The following is a 16931-nucleotide window of genomic DNA, read 5'->3' as shown; positions in this document are numbered from 1 at the left end:
AAGGCAACAGTACACTAGTAAGTCAAGAGTTGTTGATTTCCCAATTACAGGTTCCTATTTCAAGCATCCCTGGAGAGTCATGTTCAAGTTGGAGGTTCGCCTATATCGACAATCAGCGGGGAAAAGACCGACAGGCCGCCGGGAGGATTCAAAGGTTGGGGAATTTTTTCCATATCGGTAAACTTCCCGGCATTCTAGAAAGCCGCAAGGCCTTGGAGACGAGACATGATCTGATCAGACCCTTGCCTTGGTATTGCAATACCGGGCCCCGCTGAGTAGGGGCTAGGTATAACCCATGAGCCTGTCACTTCTGGGCAGGTGGTCACTGGTCAACTTGAAAAGGAAAAGCAGACAGTCACGAGACATTTAACACAAGCATCAGGGGTATGCATCTTGGCACCGCGGGCTTGGTTCCGCCATATGCCGACATACGCGAGGCTTGGCCGGAGATAGTAACGGGTGAACATGGGTCGGGGAGACGGTACCTGTCGACTAGCGCAGCGCGAAAAAGTGCGCGGTTTAAAGAATTTTAGACATTAAGGATAAAATTAAGTATTCTAGTTCTGTCTAAGCCTCCGTCCGGTATGTCATTAGGTGGACCGGATCCAGCGCTCCAAGACGGCCTGAATCACGTCGCTGTTCTTCTCCATGAACATCATGTGTCCGTTGCCGCGGATGCCGGCCTCTCCAAGCTCGAGGTGCTGAGTCTTGGAGCAGCCAGCCTGGCGAAGGAAGTCGGCAGTACAGTAGTCGTAGGGCATGTGGTAGGACGACTCGGCAGTGAGGATGAGGATGGGCTTGCTCTGCAGGTTGACCAGACGACGAGGCGCAGGCTTGCTGGCCTGAAGAACGCACTCAACAAAGTCGTCACCTCGGCTGGTCTGGACCTCTTGAACCAGGTCGGTGGCAGGGTCAGAGACAGAGGGGCTGTAGGTGAGGGGGATGTCAGTCAGACCGTAGGGGCGGGCAGCCTTGGTGCTGAAGACGGCGTCCCTGAAGGGAGGGCCAGTGGGCTCAAGAAGAACGAGACCCTTAGTGAGTCTAGGGCGGGCGTCCGCGATAAGAATGGGCATGATACCACCCTGGCTGTGGCCGACAAGGATGACGGGTCTGCCAATCTTGTCGAGGAGGGCAGCGCCAGCATCCTGGACTGTGGACTGCTGGTAGGTGGCATTGTTGATGAACTGAACATTGGACACGTAGAAGGTGTCAAAGACGGGGTCACCCCTCATACCAGTTCCAGGCCACTGGGTGTGCTTGGAAGCCTGGGGCCAGAGGTTGAAGTTCTTGCCCGCAGTGAAGCGCTGCTCAATAATCTCGGCCGAGTAGGTCGAGGGCTTCGCAGCGCCAGCGGCGGGCATCCACGCTGATCGGCCACGGAAGGTCTGGTCAATGATGTAGACCTCGTATCCTTGGTTGATGAACTGGGATGCCCAACCGCGGCCACCATCAGGCTTGTTGAGGAAGTTCTAGCTGCATGTTAGCTTGTGACCTATCACAGAGGATGCATATGGTTAACTCACGCTGCCTGTCTGGCCCTGGCCGTGGATAAAGACGATGGGCGTTCGTTGCCGGACGCCACCGGCCGGGATCAGCTTCTCGACATACATCTGATCACGGTAGATCTGCCCGCCCGCTCCATCATCGGCGTAGCCTCCACCTACGTAAAAGTAGGATCGGACGGCGGCGACCTCGCCCTGGGCGCTGCCATGCTGGCTGGAAGGAGTAGCGACACAGTGGTTGACTGCGGCAGCCGCAAGGGCAAACAGAGTGGTGAAACGCATGGCTGGCGAGGCGATCGCGATCTGGAACCCGAGAACGTGGCAGTGGGACGCAAAAGGACTGAAAGAAGGATGATCCCAATGGACACGCAGAAGAACCTAGAGAGAAGAGGGGTCGTGACTGGCTGAGCTACACGGGCGAGCCTTGTATTTGTCTCTGGCCGAAGGGCCGGTGTCGCACCAGAATATTCAGGGGCGACGGACTGTTCGGTGACATTATTTCCGCCTTGGGTCCTCTGGTAGTCACCCATCTCCTTGCTAGTCAAAGGAAGTATCTCTCGATTAACTCTAGTGTGCCGAACCCTAGACCCGAGTGGAATAACGGCCCCATCCTTCTCGAATGGTAAATACGGGGCCATGAACGGGTTCCTCCATGTTTGGTAACCCCTATCCGACCTGAGCCCGATCCCCGCCCAATGGCTCGGATTCTGACATAACCGAAACTCTATAATCCCTGTCAAGGGTTCAGAAACCAACGGCTTAATTATCGGGGACCCACGGGAGCTGGGGTCGTTCTTTGGCGCCGGCGAACTGGTAGCACGCCACCTGCAGGTCTGCGACGGCGAACAAGAGAAAAAAGCACCGTGATGTTTGCAGTAGTCTGCGCGGAAAGCAGTCCTTTGAGCCGGGTTTACGGTGGGATGATGCTGGGATCTTCTTTAAGACGGAAACGCGTCCCTGCGGGTGATGGCCAAGTGATCGTCGTCCCTCTCTCAACCTTTTTTTTTTTTTCTGTGGTGCCACAATGGATGACCCTACGCTGCTCATCCATTGGCTCTTTAGCATTCTCGCCCTCATTGTGATGGGAGTGAGACTGCTATGGAGAAAGATTGCTAGACAGCCCTTCAATATGGGCGATTACCTGACCATGGCGGCATGTCTGTGCTGCATGGTCAGACTGGCTCTAATCCACGTCGTGCTGACGTGGGGAACTAATAACGTTCCAGCAGCGGTCCGAAAGACGAAGATCTTCACAGAGGATGAGATCTACAGGAGGGAGATCGGAAGCAAGTTTGCCATCGCTAATCGCGTCTTTTACAATTCATTGTCAGTACCATGTCCTCTTTCTCTACCATGGCGTATCATCTAACAACTTTTCAAGCCTTTGGCTGCAGAAACTCGTCCTTCTCGACGTCTACCGACGTCTTCTCTTGAACCTACGTTACGAAAAGATCATCATGATCTCTTTCCTGGTTGTCTTCTTTTTCACATACGTCGCCGTCCAAGTGACTACCTTCAGCGAATGCAATCCCTTTCACTTGTACTGGCAAGTGGTTCCTGACCCTGGTAAGCTCAGATGATCCTTCCTGGATATATGATCGGCAAGATTGACTTTTGATACCAGGTTCTTGCGCCAAGGCTCAGCTGCAACTCATCGTTGTCGGCGTCCTCAATATCGTCACCGATGTGTTGCTCCTCGCCGTCCCGATCCCTCTCTTCTTTTCCCTCAAGACGTCCTGGAAGCGAAAACTCAAACTCTATGTCCTATTCACTCTTGGCATCTTTATTGTCGCCATCACCGTCATTCGCCTACCGATCAACGCGACCAACAAGGATAGCCAAGTCAACCGAACGACGTGGGCCAGCACCGAGCTCCTTACAGCCACGATAGTTGTTAACGCACCCACCATCTACGGCCTCTGGAATAAGAAGAAGCAGAGCTCCGCCTACTCCAACTCGCATGGGACTGGTCTACCAACCCATTCGAGCCGAAAGAACGGAACAGGAGTGCACACATTCAACGACGGTACAAGATCGCAGGCCTTTGCGATGAAGTCAATGAACCACGACCGAGATTCTTCTATGGGCGGGATCATGCAAACGCAAGAAGTTATCGTGTCAGAGTACGTAGATCCTAGCAAAAAGGGAGTCACGGTAAGGACGGATGAGGCCGAGATCGCGTCCAACTCGAGTCAACGGGGGATACTGCGAGACTAGAAACTCTTTGATACTTATCAGTTTAATACACAATGATCACTCAAGATAATTTTCTTTGACGAACGGAGCCTTCGCTCCCGAGATGCCAGTGGAATTAGCCTTATTGCTCGTAATTCCATCTGCCAAAGCAGCATAGCTGACACGACACGTCAAAGAGACAACAAGATGGCACAGCATATGAAGCCTCCCACTTCTTATCTCCCCCGACCGTGGTGTTTTCCGGTATCGGAATTTGAAATCTTGAACGGGTGATGATGATATTCTACACCACGGCCAACACTCTCGTTAAACTGAAGAGGGCGAGATCTCCAACAACTTCCGGGAGCGGATGTGCATCTTCTCCTAGCTCTGATTTTCAAAATGTCACTATGGCTGCACCATTGATAAACCCCCATCAGTATCAACATTAGGTGACATCGGCGCGGAGACAGTTCCACAAGATCCTCCTAAATCTCCTTGATATCAAGGCCAAACTTCACCAGTCTTTTTCGATCAGTATTGATTTGAACTTTCACACTCTGTGAGGTATAAATTATCAAAGTGGCCATGTGGATCATCACCTCACTGATTCTTTTCTTTCTCGGGCATGGTCTCATTTACCCCGTCGCCAACAATACCCCTTTCTGCCTCGACTACGTATCATACATTCACTATATTATGTAGTCTCTCAAATTCGACGCCACCTTGATATTTCTCCATGGATGACAGCTTTCGCCAAGAAGAAGCTCTCGCCATTCCTGAACACGCTTGCTACCCTAACGGTTCCGCGTCGGCCGCCGTCTCAGCCGCTATCGTCGTCCGGCATGGCCCCATCCGCGACCCCACCGCGATGCCGTCGCCTAGCTTCCCTACGAGATGCATGGGTCCTTGCTGCTTGCAAGGTTACCTACCTGGGCTATGTTGTCTACGCGGAACAGACTAAGAAGGGGCTATTCAGCACCAGCAGTCCCTACGCTGGCTTAGCGATGCTGACACGACAGCCGCCAAGATTGCACGCGAAATGACCACCATATCAGCTCGTTTAGATGCATGATGTCGGTCCCGAATAGGTTTCAACTCGCGGGTTCATTGAGTTTCTTTCCCTGGTCCCTAGGGCACAACCCAGAACCCAGATCCTAGAACCGGGAACAACCACGTCAGCAACGATTTGGCGAGGCGAGTGAGACTATCAAGGGCTGTGGAGCCATGTAGTATGGACCTAACACGTTCCATGGGTGATCGATTTCTTCTAGACTGCAGCATATGCGCTAATCTTCAGGACTTCCATTAGCTTAAAACAAACTCGTGTTTGCAGCCTCCTCGTCTAAATGTACTATGTACGGGTACTTTCAATCTCTTATTGTTAGGGACCACACATCTGCGGTTTAGCAGTACCTCCTAACCTAAAGCCTCTAGCTGTTCCCATCACCTGAGCGAAGAAACCGCAGACTCGTAATAGTCTCTTGGCCAGTCCTACTGAGTGTCTGGTTGTGATGATGTGGGATACCGACTGTTACGCGAAAATGATTCCGACATGCTGCATCTACGCAAGTCTCGCGGGCTCCAACAAGGCCACTATACTCGTAGGATGCAGGGTCCAGAGCATGAAACCATTGATGGTCAGGACCACCCAGTGAGTGGCAACTGAAGATTGCTTTATCATATTGAAAAACGAGACACGGCAGCTTATTCAGCACTGCCATTCTGAAGCAAGGCCGAATTTTCATCCCGTTAGCAGCCCGTCTTACGTGCGGATCGTCAACGGCCATGGAAGATAGTCTCTTATGGTCACTGTTTGCCTCGGAAGATTTGTCGAGTCCGTCGTACAATAGGCAGTCACAGTTCTTGGAGAAACACTCCATCTCTGGGAGGTGGCCCAGTCGTAGCTCTGGTGCGATATATTGAGCCGCATCAGCGCGAAGCCGCCGTGTAATTGATCGTATCTCAGTGGCACGATACTGCTGAGAATCAAGAGGACCGGGGCTAAGATTTGGGCCTAAATGAGGCTGCTAGGATAGACGAACAATCACAACACGTTCCCCAGCAATGGAGTCTGCCCACACCGTTGCAGTTGGGCATGAATCCTGTCTGCAACAAGCCACAGAATGGCTGGCGTGTTTGCAGACCTTGATCACTTCACAACGGTGACGACTCCCTGAAGTCACATACGGTTGGATGTCGTCCCACCGTATAACTTCATGTTGGCATAGACGGATGTAGCCCTCCTTCGCAACGCACACACGGCCACTGATCCGCTTCCTTTGTGACGACGAGAACGCGGCTGAAGGATGTTCCAGCTTGCAGCTGGAACAATAAAGCCAGTCTTCGTCGTTTGGCGCAGCAAACTTGCAAGCAATTGACAGGCCAGCATCTTCCCTCTCCTGGACGTCGTGTTGACATATTGCGCATAGAAGACCTCTCCTTAATCAGCTGGCTATGTCCTTCTTAATCTTAGACGGACAGCCTCTAAAAGGAGGAACAAAGTAATCGACGCAGTCTTCACCCCTTCTGTTGCCTGGGCAAAACATACTGTTATCGTCGGGGATGTAATTAGACTTCTGGTAGCAAGAGTGGCACCTAGAATGCATGCACAACGGCTCCTCCTTGAACCGGCAATGATTTGTCAGGCGTCGGAAACGGCGAGAAACTCTTCGGAGGCAGAAAAAAGAGGCCAATTCTCCGTCTTGGATAATGGTTTGTAAGATAGCCAAGAAAGATTCGTCTGGGAGGTTGTAGATGGGACTATGCATTATGTTGCGGAGGCCTGACAAGACCCAGGCGTCAGGAGTTGCCGGCACTTCGGTGTTCTTTTCCCTCTCCAACGTGTTCTCATCAACCCGATTTTGTGCATCGTTGGTCTGATCTTGAGGATTCGATTCGCGTTGGCGATGGCTCGAGGTGGGTACGCCCTCGTTGGCTGAAAAGCTGCGAGCATTCTTGCTGGCAGACGACCTACGCTAGTCTGGCTGACGGCGAGCACTAAGTACGTTTATCGTACTAGAGACCATCTTATATGCTTATTCCTCCTTAGTAAGTGAAAATCGGGGTATGGAGCTTTATACACACCTCTATGACGGCGTTGTTGAGGCTTTGCTGTAACAGACTAGCAGCCAAAGATCAAGACGATGTTTGAGCCCGCTGACAATGCGGGCTTTTATTCAGAGGACACCAGGCCGCGAACTTTCAAAAAAGTTTGTCGAGGCAAAAGTGATGCATATCACGAGACAGAAACAAACTTTGGTGGTACGGTCACTGTTTTCCCGCGGCTGGCACCAAAGCTTATTCAGGTTCTATCCGAGCCAACATACATGATGGTTTCTCAATGAATTAAAAGTGATTAAACAACGAATCATAACCAAGAGCCTTCACTTGATATTAGCCCGTTAACACTTTCCCCAAACTCATGGTTATCAGGGCTGAGGTCCTGACCTGTGGACCAGACTTCTTCTCGGCACTCAACAGCATATATCAAGGATCTCCCTCCCCATATTCCCAAGGGAGCTGTTCAGGACGTTCATTCATTGGCCAATCTGAGTGGGTACACTCGCCGGCTTGGCAGACACCTTTGCCACAAAAGTCAGGCCCCGACCCGCATTTGTTTTGAAGATTGCAGCAATCTCCCCACTCTCCGCAGACACGGAGAGTATGCCGGCCTTTTACTAGGCCGCATATCCCATCAGTTGAGGTGATGACGCGGAGGAAGCAGTTACCAGCACCTCTGTAGCAGAGACTTGGGGTGCAGTCTCGTCTTGGAGTACGGTCAGCTATGCACTTTGAGATAGGTAGAGGAAAACATACTCTCGATTCCCACATGTCCAGGTTTCAGTATTGCAACACGGTTTGTCAGTGCCAAGGCAAGTGGCATTGTTATACAAAGGACCACACTTTCCATCATAAGCCCTCAGTGGTTCAATAACTGACTTGATTCAGCATCACTCGTTAACTCGGAGGGGGGAGCTCTCAACTTACACCCTGTATAACAATATTCTGTGTAGGGCCTGATTCTCTTGCAGTCTGACTCCAGGATCGGATTTAGGTCGTAAAAGGTACCAAGATCTATGCGATAGTCATCGGCCAGTTTTTGGCACGTCGTTTCGTCAACGTGCTCATATGTTTGGCCCCAACCCCGACAGTTGATATCTCCCGCCTCGAGCTCCTTCTTGCGCGGCACACTGGGTGTGGCCATAGGCCGCTTGTGACGAAAAGTACCTATAGGAGTACTGGGCTCCCAAGTAGATGGCTTACATCCTCCGGTGCCGCTAGTCGTGGTTTCAACGGCCAATGACGAGGTGGGGAGAATAATGGCGAGTGTGAGTGAAAGGATAGATGGGCATTGCATAAACCTCATTTTTGCGGTTTGAGAATCCCAGAGTTTTTCTCGGCTAAAGTTTGAACAAATAAAACTCAAAGCAAAGAGAACAAAGAAATGAGGGTTCGCTGCCGCTATGAAATGGGGGGGATAACCCTTCAAGTAGGGCTCGTGTAGCTGCAAGATCCTTAATATTGCAGGCTAGGCAACAACCAACTAACAGACCATTATTGGAATAACGGGTGGAATCTGTTGTTTCGGATCGACGCCAAAGGAACAAATCCTTGCAAAGGATCTGAGCGTGGGCCAGCCGAACAGGGGACGTAATTAGGTCAGGATTAAAAGCCTGTTGAATCCTTAGCAGGGCCACAAGCGAATAGCCCAAGCTCGAAATACGTTTTGGGCCAGGAAGCCACAAGACTCCGTTTCAACGAGGTGGCACCAAATAGAAAAATGTCGGGATTGGGATAATAATGTGGCCTTGCGGATGATGTATTTGATAAGAAGGGCAGAGGGCGCAGAGACAGTGATTAACGGTAGTTTCACAGATAATTGTCCACCAAGAGTTGAGAGTATGAGTTGTCACAATAGAGGTTGGTGTGCCATTGAATTGAGATGTATCTATGTGGAAAGTGGGTGACCATAATGCAAAGGCGACAAGCCAAAGAAAAAGCCAATAAATGTGAATCTTTGTCCCGAACCAGTAATAATTCATTATCCAGTGCCGCTGTATTGCGACATGCCATGTTATCAGAGTCTTACTGTCGAAGACATGCTCCAGTCCGCCCTTGCCCCTTGCCCTCAGTGGGAAAGGCAGTCCAAACCCAAACAAATAACAACACAAATATCAGAGATGGTAGGGAGAACTTGAAGCATGAGAACCGCTGAGTCATCGACTGCATAGACAGCAGGTATCATGCCTATTACGACAGCATAAAGAGCCTTTGGTAGGTATCGTTCCCTCCACCGAGCGGTTTGGAAAAGGACGGAGATGCAAGTCCAATGTATGAATATGACCAAGCACAACATCGTCAATAGGGTCTCGCAGGTGAAATCCGGGCGTAGGAGCGAGGGCAGTATCGTCGGCGCCTGGAGGGACGTGGAATCGCATGCCTGTCAAGGAAGATATCAGTATAGTGCCAGTCATCATGGGAAAAGAGACGTGCCGGAAACTTTGTCCAGCAGGTTCCATTGACAGAAGGTTTGCGGAAGAGCGTTGGTAGGAGGCTAGTTGTAATGGTCGAGCCCAAGGTCAAAGTCGTGAGGATACTGGTTTGGAGTAGAGGAGGCCGAGGACGGCGACCAACTTCTATCGCCCACCGAACCGTTCGCTTCTGATGCGAGCCAGCAACGGTTGGCTTCTCTTGATCCCCAGTTGACCATGAACAAGGTGAGACATGTTGGAGTTTGGCCTGCTCCACTATCGACATAGAGCTCGACCCGTTGGAAAAAGGAAGCTGAGATCGCGGCAAGGAGGTGGTGATCTTGAGTATCAAAGACTTTGCGGCTTTTTCGAGAAGTTCTTGGAGGAGAAGCAGTGGTATGTGTGAGCGGAGGTCGTTTGAGAGAAGAGGGGACGTAAGGCAGAGGTGATGGCAACTGTTGAGCAGAGCCGCATTCACTGGAGCCTGATTATTGAAAAGGCGCACCAGATTCCGAGAGGGGTAAACTGAGCTGCGCCAATAGTCTCCGCACACGCGGCAAGGCAATCAAGCCACCGCTGAGTGAGTGGTTCGCCCAGTGGGCAGTCTAGTTGCTTCAGTGGTTCACCTGCTTAACGAGGCCTCTCGGTATTTGAAGGGTCGGCACACCTTGCTGTGACGTGACCTGAGGCAGAACCAAGTTTTTCTATTCACACCCTCACATCCTGTTTTGTAACTGTACAAGATGCCCGATCTTCTTTCGTCCGTGTCCATCTCACCTCTTCCCTTCCCCCACACCATCACCATCACTGCCACCACCACACCACCCTTACCCCCGCCTTCTCCTCCTCATCCCTCACTCCTCCTTTTGTAACATAACCTTCAACTCAGCCCTCGTTTCTTTTGACCCCCTCTCGTCAATATTTTCTCTTTTTGCTGTCATCGTTTCTGAGTTTGCTGCAATTATTCCCGACCCTTCTACGTGTTGTTCCAATCCTACAGTGGCACTCGAAGCGTTTTCGCATTTGCTAGATCGTCGGCTCTTTTCACCCCTGGCTGTGGCTGATCAAAGGTTTGCAATGGGCATGAAGGAATGCCTGTTCCCGTTCAATGCTTACCTCTCGATTCTGGTCCTGCTCTTCCGAAGCCAGGAAGAGCGCATGTCATGGGCTCCGATAGCCACATGCTTGTAAGGCTGTTCCCCGCTAAGACCCAGATGCCTTTTCTTATGGTCATAGGACACTGCTTGCGTGGAAGGCAACGGGCATAGCCCTTCTAACGATTCACCGAGAGTTCGTTCAGATGTAAGCTATATGAAAGATTTCTTGTTGCAGTTGCTGACGAATTTGGCTGGACCAGGTTCTTGATGCAGCTGATGTTCAGAGCTCTGATGATATGGACGCTCTTAGTGTTCGGGCTTCAGCCATCAGTGACGGATGCGGCTCTGGTCTTTCCAGTCGCCATCACCATGTCGATCATTTCGAGTCAAGGCCAATTCCCACCCGCAAGTCCTCTACTTCCATTGCGGATAAACGGGTAGGCTCTCAGCAAACTCCAACTTTGCCGAATTCTCAAAGTCGGGCACGAAACGATTTCGACCAGGGACGACACAACGAGAAAACATCGGGGAGATACGAATCTCCTTCCTTAGGTCCCACACAACCACAACCGTGGGACGACGAATCCACACATACCATGATACCCCAGCTCGAAACAAGGCCCATTTCTCAAGATCAACTGGTTCCAAAAGTAAAAGGCATATACGCCGGGTTGGTCATGGCTGAAACCAAATGCATGGAGGTCGATAACATACAATCGCCCAACACAGAGACAAACACAACCTCGAAGCTCAACAATGAGCAATGGCAGGCATTAATCGCTTTGCATCGGACTCTACTACATGAGCACCATGACTTCTTCTTTGCCAGTCAGCATCCCTCTGGTGGCCCCGCTCTGCGGAGACTAGCCTCCAAATACGCCATGCCTGCTCGCATGTGGCGACACGGCATCCACTCATTCCTTGAGCTCCTTAGGCACCAACTCCCAGGACATATCCTCATGTTCCTATATCTGGCCTATAGCATGATGGCACTGCTTTTCGAAATGGTCCCCGCCTTTGAAGATACCTGGATTGAATGTTTAGGCGATCTTGGGCGGTATTGTATGGCGATCGAGGATGATGATGTACGGGATCGCGAGGCCTGGACTGAAGTCAGCCACCATTGGTACATTAAGGCATCGGATGGCCCCACAACCGGTCGCCTTTATCACCATTTGGCCATTTTGGCTCGTCCCAATGCTTTGCAGCAGCTCTCATACTATACAAAATCACTTTGTGCGAGGGAGAGTATCATGACTCTATCTGGCCCTGTCAGACGCAAATTTGTGAAACTGAGATGGCTGCTCTTCTCCGCTAAACGAGGGCCGGTGGACCTGTAAGTTGGGCTCGTGCTGTATGCGAATCTGTGTTGACTCTAACCCCAGCTCCTACCTTCACCTTGTGCTTGTGACGTTATTACACCTCACTCGCACCCATACTGACATTCCCTGCGCGGTGATGTTCGAATTTCTGCATCTGATGCACGAATGCCTCACTTTATATCGCTTCGAGCCGTATACTATTGAATCTTTCTCCCGATATCCAAGTCTCCCCCGGCCCCTCCCAGAAGACTGGATCCCCGACCTCCGGGAGCCCACGTTGGGCGAGAGACAGCTCAAACTATGGCTCAAGCATCACAAAGTCGAGCCTAGGATCAGTGAGAGGCAAATACATGATGTATGCCCGATACATCACACGCACAACTCCAAGGGCTTTTCCCCAGGCAGCGTTGAAATGACTATCGAAGAGCTCCTTTTGCCCGCGTACTTGGTTCATTTCCATGAACTGGACTGCGTGGCAGCCAAAATTTCGGCATTTTTTCGCATCGTTTGGTGGACTTCCGTCTGCAGCTTCTACTTGCCGTTTAGAACATTCGAGCGAGTGTCCTCCAGCTACTGCTCGGATGGCCTGCCCGCTTTATCACTCCTCTAGGTTGTGATTTAGTTTCCAAATGGAGAACTCGAAGCATCGCGTTCATGAAGAAGATGAACAGCTTTCAGAGATATACCCAACTCGTGTTCCAGGCCGCGAGACACGCCCATCAACCACTTGCCTGGCTGCGGCTCCATAGGGTACCTCCCTGCTAGCAGGTCGCAGTGTACCATACGTTCAGGTCTACAGGCAGATCTACGAACAGACCAGAGCTGGAGTTTGTTTTTATTCGATTCTCTTGAGTATTGTAACTTGTAGCTAGTTTTGTTTTGGCTGGGTTCACTGGTGCCGACGGGTGAAAATAAGACAAATTCCAACGTAGTACAAAGCTTCCAAATCAGTAACTCGTGGCTTCCTGAAGGGAATGACGTCATCGAGGAGGAGCTCCTACCGTATCTACTTGTCCAACCCCATTGCTCACGCCAGAGCTTTCCTCTTTCATACAATAGAGAGGGCTATGTTATCAACTGTGACGTTTTGTCTAACTCGACTTGGTGAAGGACATGCTTTGAGTCTTGCTTAGGAGGGGGACTAAGTTCATCACGATTAATAGATACTTAGGAATCCCTATGTGGTTCCAGCGGTATTGAGCCTGGAACTGCTACTACTTCGGTAGCAAGGTCTTGTACAGGCTGCTATGCGAGTCACAGAAGATTAACAAACTTGGGCCAAACATGAGGAATAAAAAAAGACTACAACATAGAGAAAAATGCTCATAAAGATATCATAAGAAACGATAACACTTTAGAGCTCTTTTGTTTATTATCCCTATGCTCTATGAAGTGCTTGGTGTGTTTGGGGGTTATCCCTGTCATCTCTATGAGTACCTATATAAAACTGCAAGTATGTATCACACAGAAGGGGTCTAGAAGTCGTTACCACCTTTTTTGTGTGCTCTCTAGTAAGAGGACCTTGTTTGCCCATCGTCTTTTCGTCAGAGAGACACACCGATAACTTCTTAATAACTGCACCACGTGACAATGCGGCATTTCAGAACTCATCCTCCTCACTCAATTTACAAATATTGATATCTTGCTCAGTATCCCCGCCACCGCTTTCTGCTCGCTGAGTGGCCCGAGCCATCTCCGCTTTGGGACGGAGTGGGATGCCGAGATTAGTGGGGCAATCGGAGGGCCCCTCGGGAAGAAAGTGGCATGCGATACGGTACGTACAATAATTTAAGTTTAGTGACTTTGATCTCACAGTCTAGAGATGTGCCTATCTGTTCCGGATCCGTCGATAGGCAGCCAATGACAGATGCTCGCCACAGAACTTGGAGACCTGAATCCGGCTGGGGCATGCTGAGCGGCCGCTGGAGGTTAAAGTTGGGTGGGATACTCCGATCATGATGATCCAACCGAACCCACTTTACCTTTCCTTAGTTCTGGATGAGTAAACATCGTATGCAAACTGCTTGGATAATGAGAGGGGGTGGGATAGGCCGATCACGAAATGTCATCAAGGCATTGTGTACACGTGTAATTGGCGAGGGCACGGTGCCAGTATAAGAGGTTGTCTTTGCCTCCAGATCTCAGGACTCCTAACCATCTTCAATCATCCCATTCAAGCTCGACTCATACCTATCCCAATACCTCCACCTCTCGTCTACAACAACAAACATGTCTGCCATCAAGACTGTCGCTCACGCCGGCGTAAGTAAAGACAGGGCATTATCCAAACCAAGATCCTTGGCTAATATCTCATGAAACTATTCAGGCTGCCGGAAGTCTCGGTGTTGAAGTCCTCAAGGCCCTCATCGAGGGTGGTTTCGATGTTCGAGTTCTCACTCGCCAGGCCGGCAAGGTCCCTTCTGCTTTCGCCAACCAGGTCAAGGAGATAGTGGTTGACTACAATGACCCTGCCTCCCTCAAGTCGGCCCTCGAAGGCGTCGATGCTGTTGTCTCGACCCTTGGTGCTCCCGCGGTGGGTGACGCTCAGCGAGCCCTTGTTGACGCCGCTGTCGCCGCTGGAGTGCAGCGATTCATTCCTTCCAACTTCGGTTGCGATCAGCAAAACCCTCTTACCCGCCAGCTCCCTGTTTTTGCTGAGAAGGTCAAGACGGAAGACTACCTTGTTGAGAAGTCCACCTCGTCGCTCAGTTACACTTTCATCTATAACAACCTCTTCCTTGACTGGGGCTTCACTCATGGCTCGCTTGCAAGCGTCAAGGAAAAGAAGGTTACACTTTACAATGGAGGCGACCTGCCGGTCAGCGTGACTCGGCTGGCTACAGTTGGAAAGGGTGTTGTCGGCGTTCTCAAGAACCCCGAGGCTACAAAGAACCGCTCCGTCAAGATTGAGGATGGCAAGATCTCATTCAAGACCATCGCAGCCATTGCCAAGGAGGCTGTTCCTGGCGAGTGGACTATCGATGAGAAGGACACAGACGTCCTCAAGGAGACAGCTGACAAGGCTTTGGCGGCTGGTACCTTTGACGATTGGGTGTGGTTCTTCTACATTCTCCAGGGCGGCACCAACGCCAAGTATGGGCCCAGCTTTGAGAATATTGATAACGAGGTTCTGGGCCTTGCGAGACTCTCGGATGAGGAACTGCAGGCTTTGTCTAAGGAGCTTATTATCAAGGCTGCAAGTGCATGATTGGGGTTCTTTTACTGTATATAGAAAATAGCTGAGGATTACCAGCTCAATTAAAATGAAGAGGTGCAAGTTCACTCCTCGAGTCAAACATCATACTCGGTGGCATCAGCCAACATACGTCGAAAACAGAATTGATTACCTGCTGGAGCCTGTCCTACTACGCCCGAAAGAGGGGCTACTCTATTGGAGATACTGGGGTAAAAACCTTTGGTAACCCACTCCCTCTCGGATTTGACGTATCAGAAGACACGTATAAGGTGTATGGTAGTCGGATAGTTTTGGCAATGGGTTCAAGAGTACTGCTAAGACACTACAATAAGGATTGGGCTTACTGCGGTATGGCGTATTCTCGACCTCGCTCATCTAGTGTATTCATACACCTCTATCTTTATTCTTCCCCTCAGAACTATGCAATCAGGAGCTTGGAGAAGGTGTTGTGATCTTCAATTTGAGCCAACGAGAACTTGCCTGCCCTTTTCAAGGTCTATGGCAATGGCGAGCGTTATTTTCACAGGAGAACATGTCAAGGCGGAACAGTTCAGCAAGAAAATTTGAAGTATCTATCTCTGGGAAGTGTCCCCGATACTGGTGGCGTGCAATATGAGAGCCGACTCAAACACAGTCAGTCTATGTGAGTCTAACAGGTCACCTCACTGTTCAACATAACACTTCTACTCTTGTAGATACAGATGAAACGTCGTATGCAGCTGAAAAGAACACAGTTGCAAGTTACTCCTTTTAGATGCTATCATCATCATAGGTCGCTAAGGCCAACATGAAGGGGTACGCCACTTTCAAGTTGATCGGAGCGATACTCGGAAGTTTCGCTGCACATTGCCCTGACGGCTTCTCTTCCAAGCTTCGGGCCGATGATGCTGGGATTTTCTTGGCCTCAAGTGAGATGCTCGCCGCTACGTCTCTCATTCTCGCCCCCGCTCCTCGGTCCCCAACGCGGAGCTACATCTGGGGCTGAATTGGCTATGTTCTATTGCTTAAGTTCGTACTGAAAACGTCCAGACTCGGAGGTATCCTGTTATGACCAATCGCACTGAAGACAGATATCATCCCTGCTCTTTGCCCACAGTTGTCCCTTGTCTTAAGCCACATTCACTTGCTTTCAAACAGGTCGCAACCAGGCCATTTCCCTGCTTTAGGTGTAGCTCAGAGGCTTAATCGGTCCTGCTACGGAATCGCTCCGGGGTTTTCATGTTCAATTCGAAAACGGCGTCTCCATCCCTTTTCACGGCCCGAGCCGCCTGAAGGCAAAATTTAACTCAAGGTTTATTTCACTTTTCATTTTAACGTTCATCATGATTCGTTGAGTGCAACCTAGAGGTCCTTGCCCCTCTCCAGCACACCTGAACTGCCTGGAGATTGGAGAATCAACAAAAAAAAAGCCCTTTCATGATGTCAGGACTCGTGGCAGATGATGCGTGTATCGTTAGAGTTGTAGCACGAAGCCTTGAAAGGGCCAGGCTCCGTGAATAGAACTTGACAAGCTGGCTTCTTCAAGCGTGCGCAAAAACCAGCCATAGTATGCGATATAGCCCCTCGTGACAGCTCTCTAGGATAGGAATTGTCTCCTCCGTCAAGAAGACAGTATGGGAAGAAATACACAGCCAGCATCTCACAATCCACATGCTTGTTTCTCTGGGGAGAAATGAGGAGGGGATGCAGTCTGAACTATGCCAAACCATTTGACCATCTCGCACAGCCACTTTGCCTTCTTCCCGAAGGATATGGAGGCTATGATGAAATAGGTGATTCTCATCCCATCTCTATGAGTCGCTGAGAGAAGATGATGGAATATATCTTCATCGGGGTTTCTCATCCCCTCTCATCATCCCTCAACGAGCTGTATGCAATCATCCATGTTGCCTTCTCTTCAACGTCACCTATTATGGGTGGCCAATCAGCCATACACAACACACACATGTGAACCATCCCAACCCTTCCCCACCTTGACTCCATGATGACATTCGTTTATGAGCAGGGTTGGAAAGACTCGTCGTAGAAACAGAACTTGAGCCTGGTGACGAAGTGGCTGAGACGAATGTTGCATCCGATGACTGACTATTCTTGTCTTATCGGACTCTTTGGCCAGGGCAGTGTGTATAAAGTGCCCTGCCTGGTCTCAATCCTACCAATGGCGA

The 16931-nt window shown here is 50.4% G+C and overlaps 4 protein-coding genes across 4 annotated transcripts; 3 read left to right on the top strand and 1 right to left on the bottom strand.

Moving 5' to 3' along the window:
- Positions 1–590: 590 nt before the first annotated feature.
- On the bottom strand, positions 591–1784 carry MRS44_011385 (uncharacterized protein; the record flags this gene model as incomplete). The annotated part of the gene is made up of 2 exons (XM_046272645.2): positions 591–1469; positions 1524–1784. 2 exons carry the CDS (start codon positions 1782–1784, stop codon positions 591–593), a joined length of 1140 nt encoding a protein of 379 aa, XP_046134906.1.
- A 742-nt stretch (positions 1785–2526) lies between these two features.
- Positions 2527–4723, top strand: MRS44_011384 (uncharacterized protein; the record flags this gene model as incomplete). The annotated part of the gene is made up of 5 exons (XM_046272069.2): positions 2527–2828; positions 2884–3068; positions 3127–3656; positions 3765–3828; positions 4383–4723. 5 exons carry the CDS (start codon positions 2527–2529, stop codon positions 4721–4723), a joined length of 1422 nt encoding a protein of 473 aa, XP_046134907.2.
- A 5591-nt stretch (positions 4724–10314) lies between these two features.
- MRS44_011383 (uncharacterized protein) lies at positions 10315–12180 on the top strand (the record flags this gene model as incomplete). Its single annotated transcript, XM_065619710.1, has 4 exons — positions 10315–10338; positions 10388–10453; positions 10509–11584; positions 11634–12180. The coding sequence occupies 4 exons, from the start codon at positions 10315–10317 to the stop codon at positions 12178–12180; spliced, it is 1713 nt and encodes a 570-aa protein (XP_065475782.1).
- A 1619-nt stretch (positions 12181–13799) lies between these two features.
- MRS44_011382 (uncharacterized protein) lies at positions 13800–14778 on the top strand (the record flags this gene model as incomplete). Its single annotated transcript, XM_046279409.2, has 2 exons — positions 13800–13832; positions 13897–14778. 2 exons carry the CDS (start codon positions 13800–13802, stop codon positions 14776–14778), a joined length of 915 nt encoding a protein of 304 aa, XP_046134912.1.
- Positions 14779–16931: the final 2153 nt, after the last annotated feature.

The sequence above is a fragment of the Fusarium solani genome, assembly GCF_023522795.1.
Source record: "Fusarium solani strain SB1 chromosome Unknown bctg00000007, whole genome shotgun sequence".
Lineage (NCBI taxonomy): Eukaryota > Fungi > Ascomycota > Sordariomycetes > Hypocreales > Nectriaceae > Fusarium > Fusarium solani.
Note: the sequence above shows the minus strand (reverse complement) of the source record. Positions and strands in the feature narration are given on the sequence as shown.